The following is a 21,368-nucleotide window of genomic DNA, read 5'->3' as shown; positions in this document are numbered from 1 at the left end:
AGTTAGTGTTGCTTATCACATAAGGGCTCCGGCTGTGGGACGGAGGGGGGGATATGCAGCTGCTGAGACCAGAGCCAGCTGGGCCACCGTGGGCAAAGGCAGAGGTGGGAGCCCCCAACAACGCAGGTGGGAGGGAAGCTTTCTCTGTGCACTCCCTGCCTTCCTCTCCCAACACTGTGTGACCCCTCCCTCCTCTTAGCGTTCAGCTGCATTCTAATGTAGCGGCTTCTCTTTCTTCAGCCTACACACTGTAGGATTTTTTTTTTTTTTTTAGTGAGGCAATTGGGGTTAAGTGACTTGCCCAGGGTCACACAGCTAGTAAGTATTAAGTGTCTGAGGCCGGATTTGAACTCAGGTCCTCCTGACTCCAGGGCCAGTGCTCTATCCACTGCGCCATCTAGCTGCCCAACACTGTAGGATTTTAAAGCCTGTTGAATTGAACCTCGATGGGACTGGCTCCCACCCCCACCCCCGCAGCAAAGCAGCTGACTGGGGACCTTGAAGCCCAGGGTGGGCAATGACTTGGCTCAGGCACAGCAGCTCCTGGGGAGAGAGAGAGAGAGAGAGAGAATGTGTACACACACACGTGTATGTCTGTTACAGGGGGTGAGGTCTGAACGAAAACTGGGACTGGTTAGACAAGGTGGCAGGGCACAGTGCCTCCCCTGAGGCAAGCATTGGGTCCAGAGGAGGCTCTGAACCCTCTAGGCCGAGGTCACGGTTGAGAGCTGGCATCCCCTAGGCTGCTTCCCTCTCTTGCCTTGAGGCTCAGACTCTCAGGCATATCCTAAACACTTCCTGGGGACTTGGTCCCTTTATCCATCTGGTTCTGAAACCACACTGACTTTGCCAGTGGCTCCCAGGAGCAGCTGCCCATGGGTCTCGCGCTGGGTTTAAATGGGTAACTCTTGCCAGGGTGCCCCAGGGACCTGGATCAGAGATGCCCAAACCCAAGGCCCCTAAGTCTAACCTCATGGAGGTGGGGCACCAAGGACTCCAAGCCTGTAGGAGGGCCCAGATCAGAGCCCCTCCTTGGCCCCACGAGGCTAGCCCTGTTTGGGCTTCCTGGGTCTGGTGAGGAGTTTTGCAGAGCCTAGACTGGGCAGTATCATCCCCACTTTTTTCTTTCCTTCTCACCTCTGCACCTCGACTGAACCCCACTGCAAAGGCTCCTTGCTACTGTGTCCTCAAGTCCCATGCTTCCCAAGCCAGCACGGCTAGGCCCCATGCCCACTTATGCCCTGGGGCACAGCCTCCCTGAATTGTCTTGAGTGTGCTTGGCCCAGCCACCCTTGTGGGTGACCCAGGTCTTGTAGAGGCCCTTCTGGGCTCTGAGCTCTGTGGAAAGGCTGGGGCAAAGCAGCTGCCTGAGTGCACTCAGTCGCTGGCCTCAAGCCTTGGGCAGGGCTGCCTAGCCCAGGGCTTTCACATTTAGGGACCCCAACAGCCCTTCCAGCCTAATGGATACAGGGTTGACCCCCTCTTCACAATGCAGTCAAGTTCATTTGTCCTCTGTGTGTGTGAGAGACCCAGAGAGATGCAGGGGAGAGAGGAAGAGACAGAGACGGACCGCTTCCCTCTGCCTCTCTGGTGGCAAGGTTGGCTGCAGAGGATAGACAGAAAACCAGACTGATGCAGTCTGTCTCCAAGACATGGCTGGAATCTTCCCAGGCCAGAGCCACAGAGACCAGCATGGGGGTAGAGGGGTGGGGGCATCGTGTGCCAATCACATGAGCCATTGTGGATTGACTCAACAGGCTGAACTTGCAGGTCCGGGGTGGTCCGACGGCCCCTTTGCCCTGGTTGGGCCATCTCTGGACGTCTTCAGTTCCGGGGGACACCTTTTGGGGAGGATGCTGGGCAGCTAGAGAGATCAGAAGGTGGCTGGCGGAGAAAAGGCCTTCAGCCCATTCCACACGAGGGTGTCTGGCCTGGTGAAGAGAAAGCTCAGGGCGGGAATCCTACCTAGCATTGCCGGCAGGGCTGTCTCGTGGCAGACACAGACTTGTTCTGCTTGATCCGAGGGCGACCCAGGAGCAATGGGGAGGAGGGAGGTAGCTGCGGATTTAGGCTGAATGGTGTCTGAAAGAACTGCCTAATAACTAAAGCTGTTCCAAAGTAGGAGTTGCCTAGGGAGGGAGGGAGGGATCCCCATCCCCAGGGATCATTTATGGGATGGGCACTTGCCAGGGAGATTGCAGTGTTGGACTAACTGTGCCCTGGACTCTCTTCTATCACATAACTATCTTTTATCTGATATGCACAGAGATGGGGCTCCTGACTTGAGCCCGGTCCCCTTTACACTCAACTGTGTGATGACGCTGGTCTGTCACCAGCCTGGACGCCCCCCCCCCAAGTTCAGGCCCTTGTCCTTGACCCCCACAGTGATGTGGGGCCTGAAAGCCTGCACCTCTTCAAAGCCCATGCTCCAAGACCCTGGGTAGGCTGGCAGAGAGGCCCAGAGGCTGAGGAGAGCAGAGAGCTCTAGCTCCGGCGTCAGGCAGAGATGGGACCGAAGCAGGCCTTGTGTGGTCCTGTCCTGCCCTGTTCAGGCAGCAAAGGCCCCGGCTGAGGGAGAGAGGCGCCAGCTAGCTCCTAGGCAGCCCAAGCCGTCTCTTACTCCCCAGAGGCCTGACTGGCTTTTCTCCCCTCCTAGGCCTGCTCCACCCTCCTCCGCCCACAGGCCTAAGGCTGGATAAAGGCCAAAGATGTTTCTTTCTTTATTTAGAAAACTTGAGGAAGATTCCGTTCCTCCATCTTACACGCCAGCAGGAAGGGAGGGTGTCTGGCCTGGGTCCAGAGAGCCCTGGGCATCCCAGGCCAGCCCAGGGCAGTCAGACAGTCTCACTAAGGCATTTAAGCTGGTCCTGAGGAGCTGGCCCAGAGCGCAGCGGCCGGGAGGGGCTGAGCAGGTCCTGAGCTGAGTGGGGGCTGCTGGTGGTACCCTGACCACACAGATGCCCCAAGAGCACTCCGTCCTCACCCTTCCAGCCCCTCAGGCCCCCGCTACCAGGGGCAGGGGAGCCACACCTGAGAAGCAGCCCGAGATCCAGGCTGGCCAACGTCACTTCTTCCTCCGGGTGCCCCTGGAGTTGTTTCCAGCCCCCTCTGAGCTCTGGGCTTGGGACCGTTCCTTGCCCCCCTTCTCCTTTTGGGAAGGCAGCTTATTCTTCTCCCCAGCTGCTGCTTCAGACCTCCGGGGCCCAGGAAGCAGCAGCGCCCGCAGGAGGTGGATGGTGCCCACCGAGCATATGAGGCCCCAGAGCAGCGCTGGGGCAGCCAGGGGGGTCAGCTGTTCCCGCAGCCCGCGCAGGGCTCGAGGCAGCAGGCCAGCTGAGCCGTGCGGGGCACGGCCTGAGCTCTTGTCCTGGAGGGGAGAGGGAGATGGAGATCCTGCCAACAGCCCCCAGTGCCCACAGGAATAAGGATGGGCATTGGGGTGAGCTCCGAAGGCTTACCCAAACTGTCTCCATTTTCCATTTGGAGAAACAGAGGGCACTTGCTCTAAGTCAGACAGTAAGGGGCGGAGCTGGGGTGCCTGGCTAATACTCTCTGCCTGCTTTTGCTGGGCCCAGCTCTGGCCTTGCCGCACAAAGGGGTGCTTTCCCAGGCATCTGTCCTGCCTCCCTTCCAGCCCAGCTCCAGTCCCTGACTCCCTCCCTACCTGGAGGCCAAACTGTGTGAGCAGTGACTCCAGCTTCGGGTCCCCCAGGGATACCGGGGGGAAGAACTCCTCAGACCACTTTCTCCGCCACCACTGGCTAAAGTTTAGATGGGAAAAGAAATGGAGGTTGGCAGGGGTGGGGGGCCACTTCATACCCTGTCCCCTTGCCAGACTGTGATTGTCTCTGCCACTCTCAATGGCCCCTCCTTGGGCTGAGTCCTTGTATATGCTCCCAGGGCCCCATCCTGCCCCTGGCCCTGCCCCCTGCCCAGACCAGGCCCCATCCCTGCCCCTGGGTCTCACCCTTGCTCCCCAGGCCGTGAGAACCAGTACTTGTACAGCTGGGCCCGGATATAGGTGGGTGGCTGCTCCCAGAAAGGGTACCGAGAGATGTCCACTTGTAGCAGGCGGATCACTGATGTGGGGGAGGGAAGCTACTGAGGATGCTGCCCCCAGCCCCAGGACCTCCTTAGCCCCTTCCTCCCTCTGTAGCAGAGAGCTGCCTCAGAGGAGTGGGGGGAGACCCAGGAACCTTCCTCCCGCACTAGGCCCCCTGCCCCCTGCCGCTCACCTGGGGCCTTCCCCTGAAGCAGGCGGTAGACGAGACTGGCAAACCAGGGGCTGTGGGTATGATGGCCCAGAGCGGCAAACCACATCTGCCAGTCCAGGCGGGGCTGGTGGGGGACCACGATGGGCGGTGCCACACTGACGTTCCCCGGCTTGTACATGAATTCGATCTCCTTGGGGAAGCCAAAAGGACAGGAGGTGAGGGCCCCGCTGGCACCCCTGCCTCCCTCTCCCCTCCCCCAAGGGCTTCCCTCCTGCAGTGTCCTATGCCGGCCAGCTGTGGAACACACAGCTCCCTCTCTCTTACTGGGACGACAGGCCAAGGGGTCACGGGGGAAGAACGGCAGGTCAGTGAAGCCCTAAGAATTAGGCAAACACTTTCTTTTGCTAGGGGAAATCAGAGAGGGCTTCACGAAGGAGATAACACGCCAAGTCAAGGATACCAGGAGAGGAGATGCCAAAGGTGTCCATCCCCGGGGTGTGTGGTGGGGAGCCAGGGAGGGGGACAGCCTGGGGGATGCCCAGAGACAGGGAGGGGATGAGTGGAAGGCTCAGAGCCCTGACTTCTTGCCCACTCCCTGGTACCCGCCTCCTGACCCCAGGCCCAGACTCTCTGGCATCTCTGGCCTGGCCTGACCTTTGCTGGCCCTCTGCCTGCATGCCCCTGCCCCCTCCCCAAGCACCCCTCCAAAGCCCAGCCTCATATCCCCAGCCCCCTCACCGTCCAGCTCTGCCCATCATAGCTGCCTTCCACAACCACCTCGGGCCGCCCGCCCAGGCCTGTCATGCGGCGGAAGAGGCCGTAGGAGTTAGCCAGCTGCAGGTGCTCCACGGTGCTATAGAGGCGGTGGGCCCCAGCCCAGAGCTGCCTGTTGGTTCCCGGCTCCAGATAGGTATAGGGCACCTGAGGCAAATTACAGCAGGTTGGCCGCCAGCTCGGCAGTGCCAGGCCCTGCAGCACAAAGGCCTCCTTCTGACCCAGTCCCCACTCACCAGGCTGATGGTGAACATGGCCACAGTGGCCACACCGATAATGGACAGCTGCACAGTGGCCTGGAGCTTTCCCAGCCACCTGCGGATCCGGGCACACCTGGGGGGCGAGAGGGGCACACGCTGACAACCTTCTCCTGTCTTGTCTTGCCCTCTGTTGGACAGACCCCCTGGGCCCCTGGCCAGTGTTAGCATGGCCCCCCCCAACTGTCTGAGGCCCCCCAGAACCCTGCATGCATGAGGGGGCTTTCCTCAATCTCTCCTATGATGAATGGAGCTCGAGAAGGGGCCCAGCCCGGCCCGGCCTGCTTGGTACCTATAGAGGGCGGTCAGCAGCACCCAGAGCAGGGAGGCCACGCCCAGCCACACAGAAGGCATCGTGACCACCTTCAACCACTGGGAAAACTCGTGGAAGGTGAAGGCTGTGGGGAAGACAGAGAAGGGGCATCAGAGAGGGGAGTGGACAGTGAACTCGGAAAGGCCCGAGGCCCCTGCCCAGCCCCGCCATCACACCAGGATGTCTTTTTCCTCCCCTATCCCATGCATCCCCACGTGCTTCCGGCCCTCCTTGCTCTCTGGCCTACCTGTCTTGGCCTGAATGCTGCCCCAGTCTTGGCCCAGCTCCAGACCAAAGTAGTGAGCTGTTCCGTAGGCCAGGAGCCCATAGACGGCCACCTCCAGAAGCAGGGACAGGCCGGTCAGCAGCCGCTGGGCCCAGGCTGCAGAGACAGGGACAGGACCGGGGGTGTGTGTGGGGGGAGGGCTGGGGCCTGCTGGGCCAGGGCCACGGGGGCAGGCAGCACTTACAAGCAGGTGGCTGCTTTGTTCGGCCTGTCCCGAGCCACCAGGCCACATGCTGATCGTCCAGCAGGGATGTGGTGAGCACCAGGGTGAGCAGGTTGAAGAAGTTATAGTTCCCTGTGAGGATGATCAGAACCTGGAGCAAGGCCTGGGGGAGGGAGACAGAGAGAAAGTCAGGTGGGGGGAGGGGCAGAAGGGAGGAGGGAAGGAGGAGGAGGCTGGGGAGAGGGAGAGAGATGGCAGTTAGGGGGAGAAGGGAAGAGGGAGGGGGAAAGGAAATGGGGGAAGGGTAAGCGATGGAGGAGAGATGGAATAAGTGAGGGGGCAGCAGGGGAAGAAGGGAGGGAAGGAGAAGGCAGTGATGGGGAAAAGGGAAGGAAGAGGGGGAATGGGGGAGGGAGCGAGGGAGCATCAATGACTTCCTAGCAGCTGGGAACAGAATGGGGCCTCCCCACGCCTCCCCAGGTCTCCCCAGCCCCAGTGGAGGGTGAGATCTGCTCTGCCCCAAGGCCAAGCAGGCTAGTCTTTGATGGCAGCTGTGCCCCATACTAGAAGCTCTCCCTATATAGGCAGCTCTTCTTCCCACTGCTAGTTCTGCCCACTGGGGTCAAGCAGGCCGACTGTAATCCCCCTTCTACATCACAGGCCATCAAATGCCCCCACCAACCCCCATCCCTTCTTGTATAGGGCAGCCATCCACAATTCCTTCCACTGACCCTTTGATGACATGAACCCCTGATCTCTCATCATCCTGGGTACCCTCCTTGCCAATGCTCTCCCATTTCTCCAAGTCCTTAAGCTGAAGCAGCCAGAGTCAAACCCAACAGCTTTGAACAACTTTGGTTGCCACAGAAGACTGTTAACATGTTGCAAGCTTGTGGGGTCCACTAAAACCCTCAGATCTTTCTCCAGTGAACTCCTCAGTCATGCCTTCCCTATCTGGGACTCATGAGGCTGACTTTTGTCAGCTTTTCCACACGAGACTTGACCTACATTAAGCCAATGACAGTTATCTCCCTGGGTTTAGTCCAAAGTTCTGGCATGTGAGATCTTTGTGAATCTTGGTCGATACCCAGTGAGTTAGCTAGCCCTAAGACAATGACACTTGGGACAATGTGAGCCGGCCTTGAGCTTCTCCACTTCTCCAGAGCTGACCGGGAACCCACCATCAAGGACCACTCTTTGGGACCATGGGTTTAGACCGCTCAGAATTCACCTGGAGCCCAGCCTGCCTCTCTCCATCTCCTCTGAGCCATGGTGTGGGAGGGCTTGTGTCCCCTGCTTGGCTGTGATTAGTCTAGGACCTTGCCCATCTCTCCCTGCCTTGCTCTGTTCTTCCCAAGAAGGCCCCACCGTGGGGAAGTGAAGCTTCCAGTGCTCCTACAGACTGTGCTCCTCAGAGGAGCCTTACCCTCTCTTCCTCTTCACTGGGGCTCTCGTGGGCCATACCACCTCACTCTACTTGGCCTTTAAGAACACAAACTCCCTGAGGGCAAGAATAGGGTCCCTTCTCATTCTGGCAGCACAAGGCCTCAAACACAGCAGGTCCTTAACCAGTGCTTGATGAGCGATGGCCAGGGGAGAAGGCAGGCCTCTCCCCACCACCCCACACCCCAGGCCCTGCTCTGTTCTTACCTGGGAATAGAAGGCAGTGAGGCGGAGCCGGCGGATGGGGGCAAAGAACAAGATGGGCACGGCGATCTCAATGAGGAAGGTGGCCACCACACTGAGCTTGTGCAGCCAGACGGGCAGGTGGTGGGCAAACCAGGCAGCGGGTGTAGGCAGACACTGTGTCTCATAGTGGTAGGTCAGGGCTGGGGGAGGTAGAGCTGGGGCCTAAGCAAGGGTGCTCTGGGGCAGGGGCTTGGGCCAGGGTCCCTCAGGCCAGGACAGATGGTGGGGCTGGGGCACAGGACCCTTCACGGGAGGGTGGTGGGGATGGGGCACAGGACAGCTCAGGACCCTGATGCCAGCATGTCAGGGAAGGCAGAGGGCTCAGGGTCCCTTGGGGTAACATGGCTGGGTCACCTGTGAGCCCCCACCAAGTAGGGCAGCGGCTGGTGAGCTTGACCACCCCGGAGGCAAACATAAGGCGGAAGAGGAGCCACCGGACCAGCCAGAAAGGGGCGTCTGCATGTGGCGGGGCGCCCATCTCCTTGCCCCACGGGGGCCGCAAAGGGGCTACCAGCACTGCCAGAAAACCGGTCTCCAGCAACAGGGAGTCCCTGGAGGGGCCAGGGGGTGGGCATTACTGCATGGGATACCAGAAACCTGGCCATAATCCCCCATCAGGAAAGAACCCAGCTGTGTCTCTGGCCCAAGGTCTCAGTGGGCCTGGCCAGTGTGGGCTCCCCGCAGATTGGGCCCTCAGTGGAAAAACAAACAGACCCAGTCTTCTGGCATGAGCTCACCACGGAGGCCCCGGCTCCCTCCTCTGCCCCCCCAGCCCCCCCAATTAAGTCCCAGTCCCTATCCTGTCCTTCCTCTGGCCTGGACCACGATGCTCCTTGAGGCTAAGGAATGCCCATTGTGGTCAGCTACAGCCTCTGAGGACCTCCCAGAGGCTGCTGGGGCATGACCCCATCCAGGACACACAACCTCCTCAGGAAGGGGCATGTCCAGCCGGGGCACTTACCACTGGAAGTACAAGAACACCTGTCCCACCTGCAGGAAGACAAGAAGGCCCGCAGGGTGGCCAAGTTGGCACTTGGGGCAGCTCCCTCCCCCTCCCTCCCCAGGGGGCTTCTGCCAGGGTAGGGCTGGAGGGGAGGTGGGGGGCCCTTGGGGGTGTGAGAAGAAGCTTTTTTCCTATGTTTTTCCCCCAAATCCCAAGGGGAACGAAGGGAAGGGAAGGAAGCGAGATCCCATGGCCTGCAGAGCCTGCAGAGCGGGGCAGGAAGTGGGCGGGCTGGCCAGTGGCTTCCCTCCAGAGCAGAAGGCAGGGAGGGGGAAGGGCAGGGCTCAGGCTGACAAGGGTCCCCAGGGCCCCTTCTCACCTGGTAGAGGGAGAGGTAGAGAGCCCAAAGCAGCAGGTAGAGCAGGCTATGGCGCAAGGGTGGCAGCAGCAGGGCCCCCAGGCTGCACAGTGTCCCCAGAAGGCTTAGCAACTCCATGCCTTGCTCTGTGTCCAGACCCAGGCGTGGGGACAGCCAGAGCAGCGTGGGGACCTCCCACAGCTGCTGCCACAGACCCTTCCCCAGAGGCCGCAGCATCTTCCGGGCAGGCAGGATCCCATCACGCCCATATAGTCCTGGGGGGAAGGCTGCTCAGAAGGGGAGCTGGGCCCCACTGAAGGTGGGTGCGAGGTGCAGGTCAGGGGCTGGGAGGAAAGGGCAGGACTGTGCCCACCCCCTAGCTCAGGAGCCAGCTAGAAAGGGCCCATTAGGGGGAAGGATGCTAAGGGGGCCGGCTGCAGGTCCCTGGAGAGGGGCCCAGGGAGGAGTCCCCGTGGGCCGGGTCTGGGCAGGGGAACAGGGAATGGGAAGGGGAGGAGGTTTCCACGGGTAAAAGGAGAGGATGCCAGGGGGGAGATCTGGCTAGGGGTCCCCAGGAGGGGGGGAAGGGGCTGAGGAAGGTTTGGAGGGGAGGATTCCACGGGGAAGGGAGGAAGGTATCCAGGGGGAGGGGAGGATTCCATGGGGATGGGGGGGTGCTGGTCGAGGAAAGGGCATTGCAAGGGAAAAGGGGGAGGCCAGGAGGGGAGAGAAGTCCCCAGGGGGAGGAGAGAGGGGCTGGGGAGAGTTTGGAGGAGTGGATTCCAAGGGGAAAGGGGGAGGAGCGTCTGAGGAGTGTTCAGTGTCCAAGAGGTAGAGGGGAGGCCAGGTGGGGGAAGGAGTGCGGGCGGGGTAGGGGCTGGGGAGTGTTTGGAGGGGAGTCCTAGAGTAAAGAGGGAGGGCCCCGAGGGGGAGATTGCAAAGGGAAGGGGGGAGGGTCCCCAGGGGCAAGGGGGAGGGTCTCCAGGGGGAGGGTCCCCCGGGGGGAGGTGGGCAGGGGTCCCGCGGCCTCACCAGGGATCTGCGCGTAGAGCGAGGCGAAGGCGAACATGAAGGCAGCCGCCACGCCCTGCAGGAACAGGCGCTGGGGCTGCCGCGAGCCCGCCATGGCGGACCGTCCGGGTCCGAGGCAGGAGCTGCCGAGACACGTCGGACCGCCAGCAGCTGGCCCCGCCCCTCTCCTCGAGCCCGCCTCCGAGTTACGTCACGAAGCTCTAGCTCCGCCCTCGGTGGCCGCCCCGAGCGCGAAGGGAGCAAGCTTCGGGCTCGCCCCTTCGTGACGTCACCACCACGCCCCTCCCTGGTCCTGCCCCTCCCCGGTCTCGCATTCGTGCAAGCCTCGCCCCGCGTGGTGGCGTCAGCCAGCGTCCCCGCCGTTCCCCCGGGCCTCCGCCGATAAAAGCTCCACCTCCGTGGCCCGACGCCCCGCCCGAGGAGGAGCCTCCCTCCCCTCCTGGGGGCCGCCCAGCTGTGTCTCGGGAGGGAACCTCCCGGAGCCCTCCCATCCCCTTGGTTCCCGCCCTCTAGGTGGTGGTGCCGCCAACGCCCCGCCCCCTCCCTCCCACAGGGCCGCTCGGGCTAGACCCGCGTGACGTCACGGACGCGCGCCGGGCGCCGCCTTTGGTCGTCACGAAGTGTCGTGAGCGGGAAACGCAAAAATGGCGCCCGACCGAGCGGCCTCTCCTGTGGCCTGAGCAAGAAGGGGATCCCGGAGCTGGAGACCCGGCATCCTGCTCGTCCATGGAGGACGTCGAGAGCCGCTTCGCCCATCTCCTGCAGCCCATCCGCGACCTCACCAAGAACTGGGAGGTGGATGTGGCGGCGCAATTAGGAGAGTACCTGGAAGAGGTGACGTTAGGGCGGGGCGATGTGACGTCACTGCGGGGGGTTTGTCGAAGGTGACGTCATTGAGGGCCAGGGCCGGAGCAGGGTCTGGGCGGGGACGTCACCAAAGGCCTGGACGGGAGTTCAAGGGAGAGTTGGAATGGAGCTCGCTCTCCTTAAGCAGCCAACATTGCTTGAGCCCCTACTGTGTGCCGCGCCCTGCGGTAAGGGCCGGGATCCCTGCCCTCCTGGAGCTGACAGTCCGCTGGGGAGACAAGCAGCGGCTACTCCTGGAGCTGCTGTGATACGCGGAGTTCCGCGATGTTATTCGACATGTACATTACATTTTGTATATTACACGGTATCTATTTGAGAGCGGGCCAAACATCCCTTGGTGGTCCCTGTCGGAGAAATGCGCCCCCGTTTCCGAGGGAGGGGCATCGAGGCCTAGAGGGGGAAGGCTTCGTGTAGAAGCGAGGATTTTAGGGGGTACTTAAAGGAAGCCAGGCAGGTCAGTACGCCGGAGCGGAGGGTGACGATGCCCAGAGATGGAGCAGGCGGGAAGCCAGTGCTACTGAAGGGTCCAGGTGGTTCGGGGAGTGAAGTGTAAGAAGGCTGAAAAGGTGGCAGGGCTTCGAATGCGGGAGAGGGCTGCCTCAGGGGCATTCCCCTACAGAAGAGGGGACCTGGGCTGAGTCTTGAGGGAGCCAGGAGGCAGAGGGGAAGAGAGGATACAGACACCCAGAGGTCAGATCTAGGAAACTGGAGAGCCTGGCTTAGGCCCCTCCTCCCGAGTTTGAGCTGTCCAGGGTTTCTGAGTCCCTGACAGAGTGCTGGACTTGGAAGTGGGAAGACCCCAATTGGAATCTACCCTCAGACACGTATGAGTTGTAGGACCCTGGGCAAGTCACTTAATCTGCCTGTGCCCTGGTTTCCTCATCCATTAATTGGGGATAACGATAGCACTTGCCTCCCATGGTTGTCTCAAGGATCAAAAGAGTGTAAGGAGCTTTGCTAGCCTGAAAAGGCCAGAGATATTCTACCATTACTATTAACCACAGAAGGACCTTGGAGGTGGCCAGCCAAGATTGTAGTGAAGGGAAGACAATGTGTTTTAAAAGTGAGAGATGGGGCTCTGTGTTTTTTGTTTGCTGGCTAGGTACAACTCATAGAATCATCTTTCTTCTTTTGAGGGGGGAGGTTGGGGTTTTTTTGGGTGAGGCAATTGGGGTTAAGTGACTTGCCCAGGGTCACACAGCTAGTAAGTGTCAAGTGTCTGAGGACGGATTTGAACTCAGGTCCTCCTGAATCCAGGGCCAGTGCTCTATCCACTGTGCCACCTAGTGGCCCCGGGATCATCTTTCTTTATGCTCTGGTGCATATATTTGTCAGTGGAAATTTAAAAAATTAATATTTTTTAAATTAAAAACTGAGTCTCAGAGGCTGACCGAAGAAGGGGCTTGGGGTCAATCATTGTCCTTATTCACTCAGGTCAGAGGTAGCTTGGGTGGCCAGGACAGTAGGGAAGGTTGTGAGAGTGAGGACTGAGCCACCCAGTGCAGGCAGGAACTGGAGGAGGGAGATCAGGAGGCACCAGGCCCAGAAGGCCACATTCTGGGAGGGCATTGAAAGTCTCCTCTGCCTGGCTTTTTCTTTTTTTTCTTTCTTTTTTTTTTTTTGTGTGTGTGGGGCAATGAGGGTTAAGTGACTTGCCCAGGGTCACACAGCTAGTAAGTGTCAAATGTCTGAGGCCAGATTTAAACTCAGGTCCTCCTGAATCCAGGGCCAGTGCTTTATCCACTGCGCCACCTAGCTGCCCCCTGCCTGGCTTTTTCTTACCTGCCTTTTGAGCTTTATCTATTACTCTTGTGCTACAGAAACTCTGCACTCCAGCTAAACCAGCCTGGGCAGGACGTGGGCAGGAGATGGGGTGAGGGGGCATTCCTGGTGGTTGGAACAGTGTGAGCAAAGACTTGGAGGTGGGATTGAACATATTGGGGCTAGGGTCTTACTCACTTCCCTTTTTTCTGTGTCCCTTCTCCTGTGTCTTAAAGCTGGACCAGATCTGCATTTCTTTCGATGAAGGAAAAACCACCATGAACTTTGTCGAGGCTGCGCTGCTGATCCAGGGCTCTGCCTGTGTCTATAGTAAAAAGGTAAGCCATTGGCCAGCCGGGAGCTGGGGCCAGGTACTGCCCTGGCATGCCTGGGCCATCGGCTCTTCTCCTCACCCCGTGTCTTCATTTGGCAGGTGGAATACCTCTACTCGCTGGTCTACCAGGCACTGGATTTCATCTCAGGCAAAAAGTAAGGACAGGAAGAAACATGCATGAGCCGGGAAGCCTAGAAAATCCATGCCCAGTCTGTTGTGTGTTTCTGTGTTCTGCTTCCCATATACAAGCACCCGTCCCCTTTGGGGCTGTTAACAATAAGATCCCTAAGGACAGGAGGGAAGCCCAGGAGGCTGGGCATCTTCACCCAGGAGCAGCTGGCCACTGGCCCCACCTGTTCTGAGGACCTGCACAGCCTCATTGGTTAGGAAAGGCTGACTGATGTCCATTTGCCTTTCCTCTCGCAGGCGGAATAAACAGCCCACATCAGTGCAGCCAGATGGGCACGATGGTGATGCCAGCTGCCGAGCTCGTCCAGAAGCTGAGGAAGAGGTGAGGTTTCTGGTGCCCAGGCCTCGCTGAGGACGTGTGCGTGCCCTCTGCTCGAGCCTGCTTGGGCCTTCTGAAGCCACTGCAGGCCCTGCTAGCTGTGGCCTCTGTCTCCTTACAGCTGCTGTCCCTTGATGACCTCCCAGATCCCCGGACAAACATAGACCTGAAGAATGACCAGACCTCCAATGTACGTGGTGCCTTCTCCTCACTCACCTTCTTGGTTCCTTTGGGCAGCCAGAGATGGGACTGTCCCCATCTTTGGTGCTGTGGTGATGGGAAGTGGGGAAAGGCAGGGAGAGAGGGTCTGGGAGGGGCCCAGCTCTGGGGAAACCCTCATTCTACATTCAGTGACTCTCTGTGTCCCTTGACAGGCAGTACCTATCATTCCCTTGGTGCCCATGGCCCTGGTGCCCCCTGATGAGGAAGAGAAGAAGAGCAACCCACTCTATAGGTACAGGTGACCCCCCCCCCAACTTTTCCTGCTTCCCCTGGGGTCTTGTCATTTGCGAGACCCTCTTCTGTGTCAGCCCTTGAGCCTGTGGCAGGGCATAAGGCAGGGCAGGGCACTCCCTCCAAGGCCTCTTCTCAGAGCATGGTTATTTGCCAGCACAGCTGCCGAGGGGAGGTCCTGGCCAGCCGCAAGGATTTCAGGATGAACACCTCCACCCCCCACCCCAGCGGTGCCTTCCTGTTGGAGCCAGGGGGCCTGTCCCCTATGGAACAGATCCTGCTGAGGGCCCAGCCAGGTGAGAGGGGCACATGGGCAGAAGTCAGGGAGGTGGGGATCCCTTGCACTGGACTCAGGATCCAGCTGTACCCAGTGCACCAGAACCCTGGGAAGTAAAGGTCAAGGGGCAGCAACGATCATCTTCCCGCAGGAGGCATTTATTAGGTACTCGCTGCGTGCCAGGCACTAGGCTGGGTGCTGGGGAGCCTGCCTCCCGGGAGCTTGTTGTTTTGAGGAGGGAGCAGGGAACACAGCTAAGGAAGCACCAAATAAACAGCAGGCCCCCTTACCAAAAGGAAGTGAGGCCTGACCCCTTCACGTCAGGGAAACCCTCTTGCCCATCTTGGATTCCAGTTGTAGGGGCCAAATTTAATATGGGGAGAGTTAATTGGGTGGCTCACCAAATATTGGGGTTCAGAAAATAATGAGGGACCTCTAGGCCCAAAGTTTCCTCCCCTCCGAACTACCTTTTTTAGTTATTTCTCCCAGGCCAATGAGAACGGAGATTAACAGCCTCTTTTCCACAAACAAATCAGGTTTTATTAATGGGAATAAAATACACAGCAAAGGTGAAATTAATAAGGTCAAGGAGAAGGGAATAGGGAAAGAGGAAAATGGATAATCTCCCTGGCTCTAGCAAAGGCTATCCCAAACCCAAACTCGCTTTCAGCTCAGCTAATTCAAAGAGCTGGATTTTATTTATTTATTTATTTATTTATTTATTTTTTTGAGATATTTTATTTTTTCTGTTACATGTAAAGATAGTTCTCAACTTTTGTTTATACATGCTTTACAATTTCAGATTTTTCTCCCTCCCTCCCTCCCCTCCCTCCCCCCTCCCCTAGACAGCAGGTAATCTGATATAGGTTATATCTATATATATCTATACATATACATATAGATATATATATACACACACATATATATACACATAATAACATTAATCCTATTTCTGCATTAATCCTGTTACAAGAGAAAGAATCAGAGCAGTGATGCAAAACCTCAAAATAGAAAAAAAAAACAACAGCACCCAAAACAAAAGAAATAATATGGTTCAATCAGCATCTATACTCCACAGTTCTTTCTTTCTTTTTTTTTCTTGGATTTGGAGATCCTCTTCTATCATGAGTTCCCTGGAACTCTTCTGTACCATTGCATTGGTGAGAAGAATATAGTCCATCACAGTAGGTCAACACTCAATGTTGATGATACTGTGTATAATGTTCTTCTGGTTCTGCTCATCTCACTCATCATCAGCTCACGTAAGACCCTCCAGGTTTCTCTGAACTCTTCCTGCTCATCATTTCTTACAGCACAATAGTATTCCATTGTATTCATATACCACAACTTGTCCAGCCATTCCCCAATTGATGGGCACCCCCTCAACTTCCAATTCCTTGCTACCACGTAAAGAGCAGCTATAAATATTTTTGTACATGTGGGTCCCTTTCCCCCTTCCATGATTTCTTTGGGCAAAAGACCTAAAAGTGGGATTGCTGGGTCAAAGGGTATGCACAGCTTTATCGCCCTTTGGGCATAATGAGCTGGATTTTATTAACTCAGCACCAGGGTCAGTAATTTCTATGGGAGTCAGCTGTTCAGCCTGTCTCCAGTCCGCTCCGAAAGCTTCTCCCAGGGGTGAGAGAGAGGGAGGGGGAGGGGGAAGGGGAGGGAGAGAGAGGGAGAGGGAGAGGGAGAGGGAGAGGGAGAGGGAGAGAGAGAGAGAGAGAGAGAGAGAGAGAGAGAGAGAGAGAGAGAGAGAGAGAGAGAGAGAGAACGAGAACACGAAACCTTTTTCTACTTTTTTCTCCCTCCCCCAAAGGGGAGGTCCTTCCAGTTGTGTGGCTGAGACTGGCCTTCTGTTGATAAGCAGTCCACAGCCTCTGAGGACTCTCCTTCTCAGGGTTGGCCAAGTTGAACTAGGTTTAACAGGGTGGGCCAGATGTGGCTCAAAATCTAATCATCTTAAGTGGGTACTTAGTAGTTTTTCATTCATATGCAATTCAAACACTACTAAATCGATCAAGTCAGACCCCTGGACATCTGCAAATTCCATTATTTTACTACATAGTGAAAATGAGAAAGGATGGCATTCTGGCCATGGGTCAGCTCATGCCAGGATACATGGAGGGCACCTGAGTTTGGAGCACAATAGAGTGTGATCAGCCTGGGAGATGACTGAGATGGATGTACTGGGCTAAGGAGCCAGCCTCCACCCCCAGGCAGGAGAGGTCCTTGGCCAGGAGGTCCATTTGGCAGATGGGCACCCATGAGGTCCAGACCCAGGACATAGTAGATGCCAGCCTGTGAGAAAATAATGGGATTTGGCAGATGTCCAAAGACTCCACCTGAAGATTAATTTAAAACTGATTGAATTAATTGAGACTGACTGATTGACTGCTGATTAACCTACTTAAAGTTAATTCAATTTAAAGCCACTCCTGGCTGGCTTGCCAAATGTGATGTTTAAAATCTGAATGTGTGGTTGCCTTAAATTAGAAGCTTTAGCACCAGTCTTTGGGCATTAAGCATTTATTGAAGCATACCAGGTATTAGTAAAAAGAGAACGCATGGAGTTTAGAAAGTTAAAAAAAGGCCTATCTAGCATAGAGCTCCAGCCTAGTCTTGCTGACTCCCAAGAGGCTGTGGACTACAGCATCACCACAAGACCACCCTCAAGTCTAGCGAACCAATGGATTTGGATGACACTAACCAATCAGCTTGAAGCAGTGTGTAAAGACCGCCTCTCCTCCGGACCTATAAAAAGCTTCCACATGCAGTTTGAGCAGCAGTTCATGGTTGAAGCAGGCTCATGGTGGAAGACTTGAGGAAGAACCAGACCAAGCTGGAGCTCTAAGCTACATAGGTCTTTTCTTAACTTTCTGAACTCCACGTGTTCTCTTTTTACTAATACCTGGTATGCTTTAATAAATGCTTAATGCCCAAAGACTGGTGCTAAAGCTTCTAATTTAAGTCAACCACACATTTAGATTTTATTTTATTTATTTATTTATTTGGTGGTTTGTTTTTTGGTGAGGCAGTTGGGGTTAAGTGACTTGCCCAGGGTCACACAGCTAGTAAGTGTGTTAAGTGTCTGAGGCCGGGTTTGAACTCAGGTACTCCTGACTCCAGGGCTGGTGCTCCATCCACTGTGCCACCTAGCTGCCCCTCACATTTAGATTTTAAACATCATAAGCCGGGGGCAGCTAGGTGGCACAGTGGATGGAGCACCGGCCCTGGAGTCAGGAGTACCTGAGTTCAAACCCGGCCTCAGACACTTAACACACTTACTAGCTGTGTGACCCTGGGCAAGTCACTTAACCCCAACTGCCTCACCAAAAAACAAAACAAAACAAAAAAATCACAAGCCTAAAACAGGTCATTGGGCTTCTGGGGCAGTGCTTCAACACATGCCTGTCCTAAACAGGGGGGCTGGTCTTTGCCTGGATGGCGTCTGGCCTCCTCCCAAGGCTGAGTCTTGAAAGCCCCTTTCTCCTGAAATGTGGTCTTGGCTGGGTGAAGGGGTTTGGGCATGCCTGGCACTGAGCTCGGCTCCTTCCCCTTCCCATGCCGCTCTCCACAGGTGCTGAGAGGCCTGAGGAAATGCCAATGGATGTCTCTGTGTGCATGTCCCCAGTGCCAGTGCTCAACTTCTCCCAGGAGGACAATGAGAAGCCAGGTGGGGAGCTGAGGCTTAGGAGGGGGAAGGGTCGGGCCCTCCCTCCCCCCAGAGTGCTCCTTGGGCACAGATTTGGCCGTGGTGGCCCCTGGGCACCTTTGTGGGGACTCCTCAGCAGTGTTTCCTGGCTGGGCAGTCCCAGACAATCTGGCCTCATCCTCTCCTCCCTGCCCTTCTCTAGAGGGAGAACCACCTGAAGGTGAGGAAGAGGCGGGAGACTTGCTTCTTGACCCAGAGGGCCCTGAGGCATCTCCAAAGCCCCCACAGCAGGGGACTCCACAGGAGGTAGGGGGTTTTCTCAGCTGGGGCTCCAAGGCGGGTGGGGTGTGGCGGGGGCCAGGGGCCAGGGGGTGTGAAGTGACTGCTTCTGTGACCAGGTCTCTGTTTCCTCACTTGTAAATGGGGACAGTGATACCTAGAGAGCCTACCTCACAGGCTTCTGGGATTAATGGCTCTAAAACGTTTTGTAAACTTCCAAGGTGTCTTGAAATATCAGCGATTGTTTCAATTGCTAGAAAAGTCCAGGGTGTCCAGCCCTTGGGGTGGGTGGGCCCTCAGAGCTATGGGCAGAGTGAGTGGGCGGAGGGGCCTCCCAAGACTCCCTGGGCCTGCCTGAACTTTTCAGCATATTTTAGCCCCAGTGCCACGGGGAAAGATGGAAAACACGTGGAGTACAGTGTATTCCCACGCAACCCCCAGGAATCCTTGGGGACCGCCCCTGCCCTCCCCAATGTCACTCTTAGGAGCTGAGCCAAGTCCAGAGGAGCTGGTCTTCCTCTGCCTCTGGGGGGCAGCAAGGGTGACAGCCTCAACTCTCCCCCCTAGGAGGCCCTGGAGTCAAGGAGGTACACGCTACGGGGCAGGACCGAAGCTGCAACCCCCCGCCCATCCTGGCACCAAAAGGCAAGAAAGGCCTGGGAGGTCTCCTTCCCTGTCTCTTTCAGGGGGCGAGACCCACATCCTTTCTGGGGCACCCTTGTGGGCACAGCTCCCTCATTGCTCTGCAGTGAGGCGGGTAGCTCAGGAGCTGGCCTCACTGGCGGTCACGGTGCCAGCTCAGTGTGCTCTCTCTGTCATGTGCTGTAGGAGCCCCCAGATGCCTGGCAGAGCCTGGACCCCTTCGACTCTCTGGAGGACAAGCCCTTCAAGAAAGGTAATTAGGGATGGAGGTGGGCATTGTGGTGGGCATTGCCAGCCAAGCAGAGGCGATCCAGGACACAGTGTGCTGGGAAAATGCTGGCTTTGGAGCCCCTGCCCAGGGCTCTGGTGGCCTAATGTGGCAATGGCTGGGGCCCAGGCCCCAGGCCCCAGTGTCAGCAGGTCCTGCCCAACCCGCTCCCTGGGGAGGCTGGGTTTGAGGGCACCCACACCTTCCGGTGTCCATCCCTGTGGGTAGCCACTTCATCCCTGGGGCCAGGTCCCCATCGCCTCACTTCCTGGCTTTCTCTCCCAGGCACCCCTTACTCTTTGCCACAGCACCTGGAGGAGACCACGTCTGGCAAACGAAAAAGGAAGACCTCCACCAGACTCCAGGGATTTCACGAGTGGTACCTGGATGCTTGTGAGTCGGGCCCTGCATGGGCAGCAGCCCCATGAGGGGCATGGGCTGAGGGGGCATACAGATGCTCGTGTGATCAGCTGACCACTGATTTCTTTCCTTAGACAGTGGCTGTGCCAGCTCCCAGAAACCTCGGCACAGAGGCCCCACGTTTGCAGGTGAGGCTGGAGAAGGTGCTGGGTCCATCTTGGGGAAGGGTGCTTGGCCTGGTGCGGCACGGGGTGGGCTGGGGTATCCCCTGGGACCAGAACTAAGGGCCTGGGCAATGTCTCTGCACAGACCTGGATGCTCTCTACTGGAAACACGTCAAGGAGCAGGCGGAAGCCCTTCGGAAGCTGCGCAGGGGAGAGGTGAGGGCAGCAGGTCCAGCAGGGACCCCCAGGCCCCTGGCCAGCCCTCTCTGTAAAGGTGGTCCTTCTGGGCCTTCTGCCTCCCTTTTCCCAGGAACGGAGCAGGCAAAATGACTTGAACTGCCTTCATGCCCATGGTGGGTAGGGCAGGAAGGTTCAGATCCCGGTGCCCAAACCCTTGGCAGCTAACCTCACCCTGCTTTTGCCCAGGTGGCAGAGCAGCGGCTATCTGAGGCCCCAGTAGGGCTGTGGGCCCTAGAAGAGGAGCGTGTGGAAGACTCCCTGGAGCACCCTGGAGGAGGTAGCCCTGGGGCCCAGGCCGGGGGAAGGGGCACTCGGGCCGGCAGGCTCTGTGGATGGGGCTAGCCTCCTCTCTTTCACTCCCCCTCAGACAGCTTCCTGGAGCTTGAGGACGCCGAGTCTGAGGAGCCGCTGGAGGATGTTCCAGGTAGTTGTGGGGGTCAGGGGCGATGCCTGACCAGGCTGGAGCTGCTGGGGATTGGGGGGCTCTGTCTGCAGCCTTGGCCAGTTGTCCCAGCTTGGAGCCAACTCCTGTCCCTCCTTCCCTCCCCTAGAACCTGAGGCCATCCCTCCACTGAGCTATGAGGAGTTGGTCCAGAAAAATGTGGTAGGTGATGCTTGAGAGCCAGGCTGAGGGGTCAGCGGGGTCAAGGCTCTGGGCCCAAAGACAGACTGATCCCCCTCTTCTTCTCTCAGGAATTATTTATTGCCAACTCTCAGAAGTATGTGCATGAGACTGAGCTGTCTCAGCGCATCCGTGACTGGGAGGACACCATCGGGCCCAAGCTCCAGGAGCAGGTGAGGACAAGCCCGGGCCGCAGGCCTGCTCAGACCCATCACCCTGCAGGCCTTCGGCCTTTCACCCACCGGCGGGTGGCAGAGGCCGGCAACAATCGGCCCTTCCTCCCTCCTTCCAGGAGGAGCACGTTCCATTCGACATCCACAATTACGGCGACCAAGTGGTAGCGAGATTTCGGCAACTCAATGAGTGGTGTCCCTTCGCGGAGCTGGTGGCCGGCCAGCCCGCCTTTGAGGTGTGCCGGTCTATGCTGGCCTCCCTGCAGCTGGTGAGCGGGGCCTGGGCCAGGCGGGACTGAGGCTCTTGTTTGGAGACCTGGAGAGGGTGGTGGGGAGGAAGTTTGTTCCCACCCTCCCCTTCCTCCCACCAGGCCAACGACTACACTGTGGAGATCGCCCAGAAGCCGGGGCTCACTGAGGCTGTGGACACCATGTCCCTGAGGCTCCTCACCCGCCAGCGAGCCCACGAGCGCTTCCAGACGTACACGGCCCCTTCCATGGCCCTGCCCTGATGGAGGGGCAGCTGCGTGTGTGTTGTGTCTGTGTGTGTGTGTCTGTGTGTGTGTGTCTGTGTGTGACTGGGCTCCCCCTTTACAGCTGTTTTTTTCCATGTTTTGTCCAAAGTTTGGCCTCTGCCCTTCCCTGCCCCTGGTGCCTGCTCCCCCCTCCCCCAGGCATCTCAGCGCTAACCCAGACTTCTATGGGCCCCTCAGGTTTGTTGTTTGTACAACAA

At 57.6% G+C, this 21,368-nt stretch overlaps 2 protein-coding genes across 5 annotated transcripts; one reads left to right on the top strand and one right to left on the bottom strand.

The window, feature by feature from the left end:
- Nucleotides 1–2,696: 2,696 nt before the first annotated feature.
- LMF2 (lipase maturation factor 2) lies at nt 2,697–10,202 on the bottom strand. Its single transcript, XM_043969047.1, has 14 exons — nt 10,030–10,202; nt 9,019–9,272; nt 8,658–8,686; nt 8,051–8,247; nt 7,658–7,836; nt 6,029–6,170; nt 5,806–5,940; nt 5,538–5,643; nt 5,225–5,321; nt 4,953–5,135; nt 4,236–4,404; nt 3,968–4,079; nt 3,665–3,761; nt 2,697–3,367 (listed from the first exon to the last, which is right to left on the bottom strand). Exons 1-14 carry the CDS (start codon nt 10,121–10,123, stop codon nt 3,065–3,067), a joined length of 2,097 nt encoding a protein of 698 aa, XP_043824982.1. The 5' UTR covers nt 10,124–10,202; the 3' UTR covers nt 2,697–3,064.
- A 415-nt stretch (nt 10,203–10,617) lies between these two features.
- Nucleotides 10,618–21,147, top strand: NCAPH2 (non-SMC condensin II complex subunit H2). Of its 4 annotated transcripts, none has more exons than XM_043965938.1 (20): nt 10,618–10,863; nt 12,894–12,995; nt 13,091–13,146; nt 13,418–13,502; nt 13,621–13,689; nt 13,874–13,953; nt 14,115–14,248; nt 17,813–17,908; nt 18,090–18,193; nt 18,734–18,811; nt 18,995–19,061; nt 19,362–19,469; nt 19,571–19,624; nt 19,746–19,816; nt 20,027–20,117; nt 20,208–20,264; nt 20,392–20,444; nt 20,534–20,635; nt 20,755–20,904; nt 21,007–21,147. In XM_043965938.1, the coding sequence occupies exons 1-20, from the start codon at nt 10,756–10,758 to the stop codon at nt 21,145–21,147; spliced, it is 1,806 nt and encodes a 601-aa protein (XP_043821873.1). In that variant the 5' UTR covers nt 10,618–10,755. The 4 variants fall into 4 exon arrangements, with proteins under 4 accessions (XP_043821873.1, XP_043821874.1, XP_043821876.1 ...); XM_043965939.1 differs by lacking the exon at nt 10,618–10,863 and adding an exon at nt 10,923–11,063; XM_043965941.1 differs by lacking the exon at nt 10,618–10,863 and adding an exon at nt 10,940–11,174.
- Nucleotides 21,148–21,368: the final 221 nt, after the last annotated feature.

Source organism: Dromiciops gliroides, chromosome 5 (assembly GCF_019393635.1).
Source record: "Dromiciops gliroides isolate mDroGli1 chromosome 5, mDroGli1.pri, whole genome shotgun sequence".
In the NCBI taxonomy this organism is placed as follows: Eukaryota; Metazoa; Chordata; class Mammalia; order Microbiotheria; family Microbiotheriidae; genus Dromiciops; species Dromiciops gliroides.
Note: the sequence above shows the minus strand (reverse complement) of the source record. Positions and strands in the feature narration are given on the sequence as shown.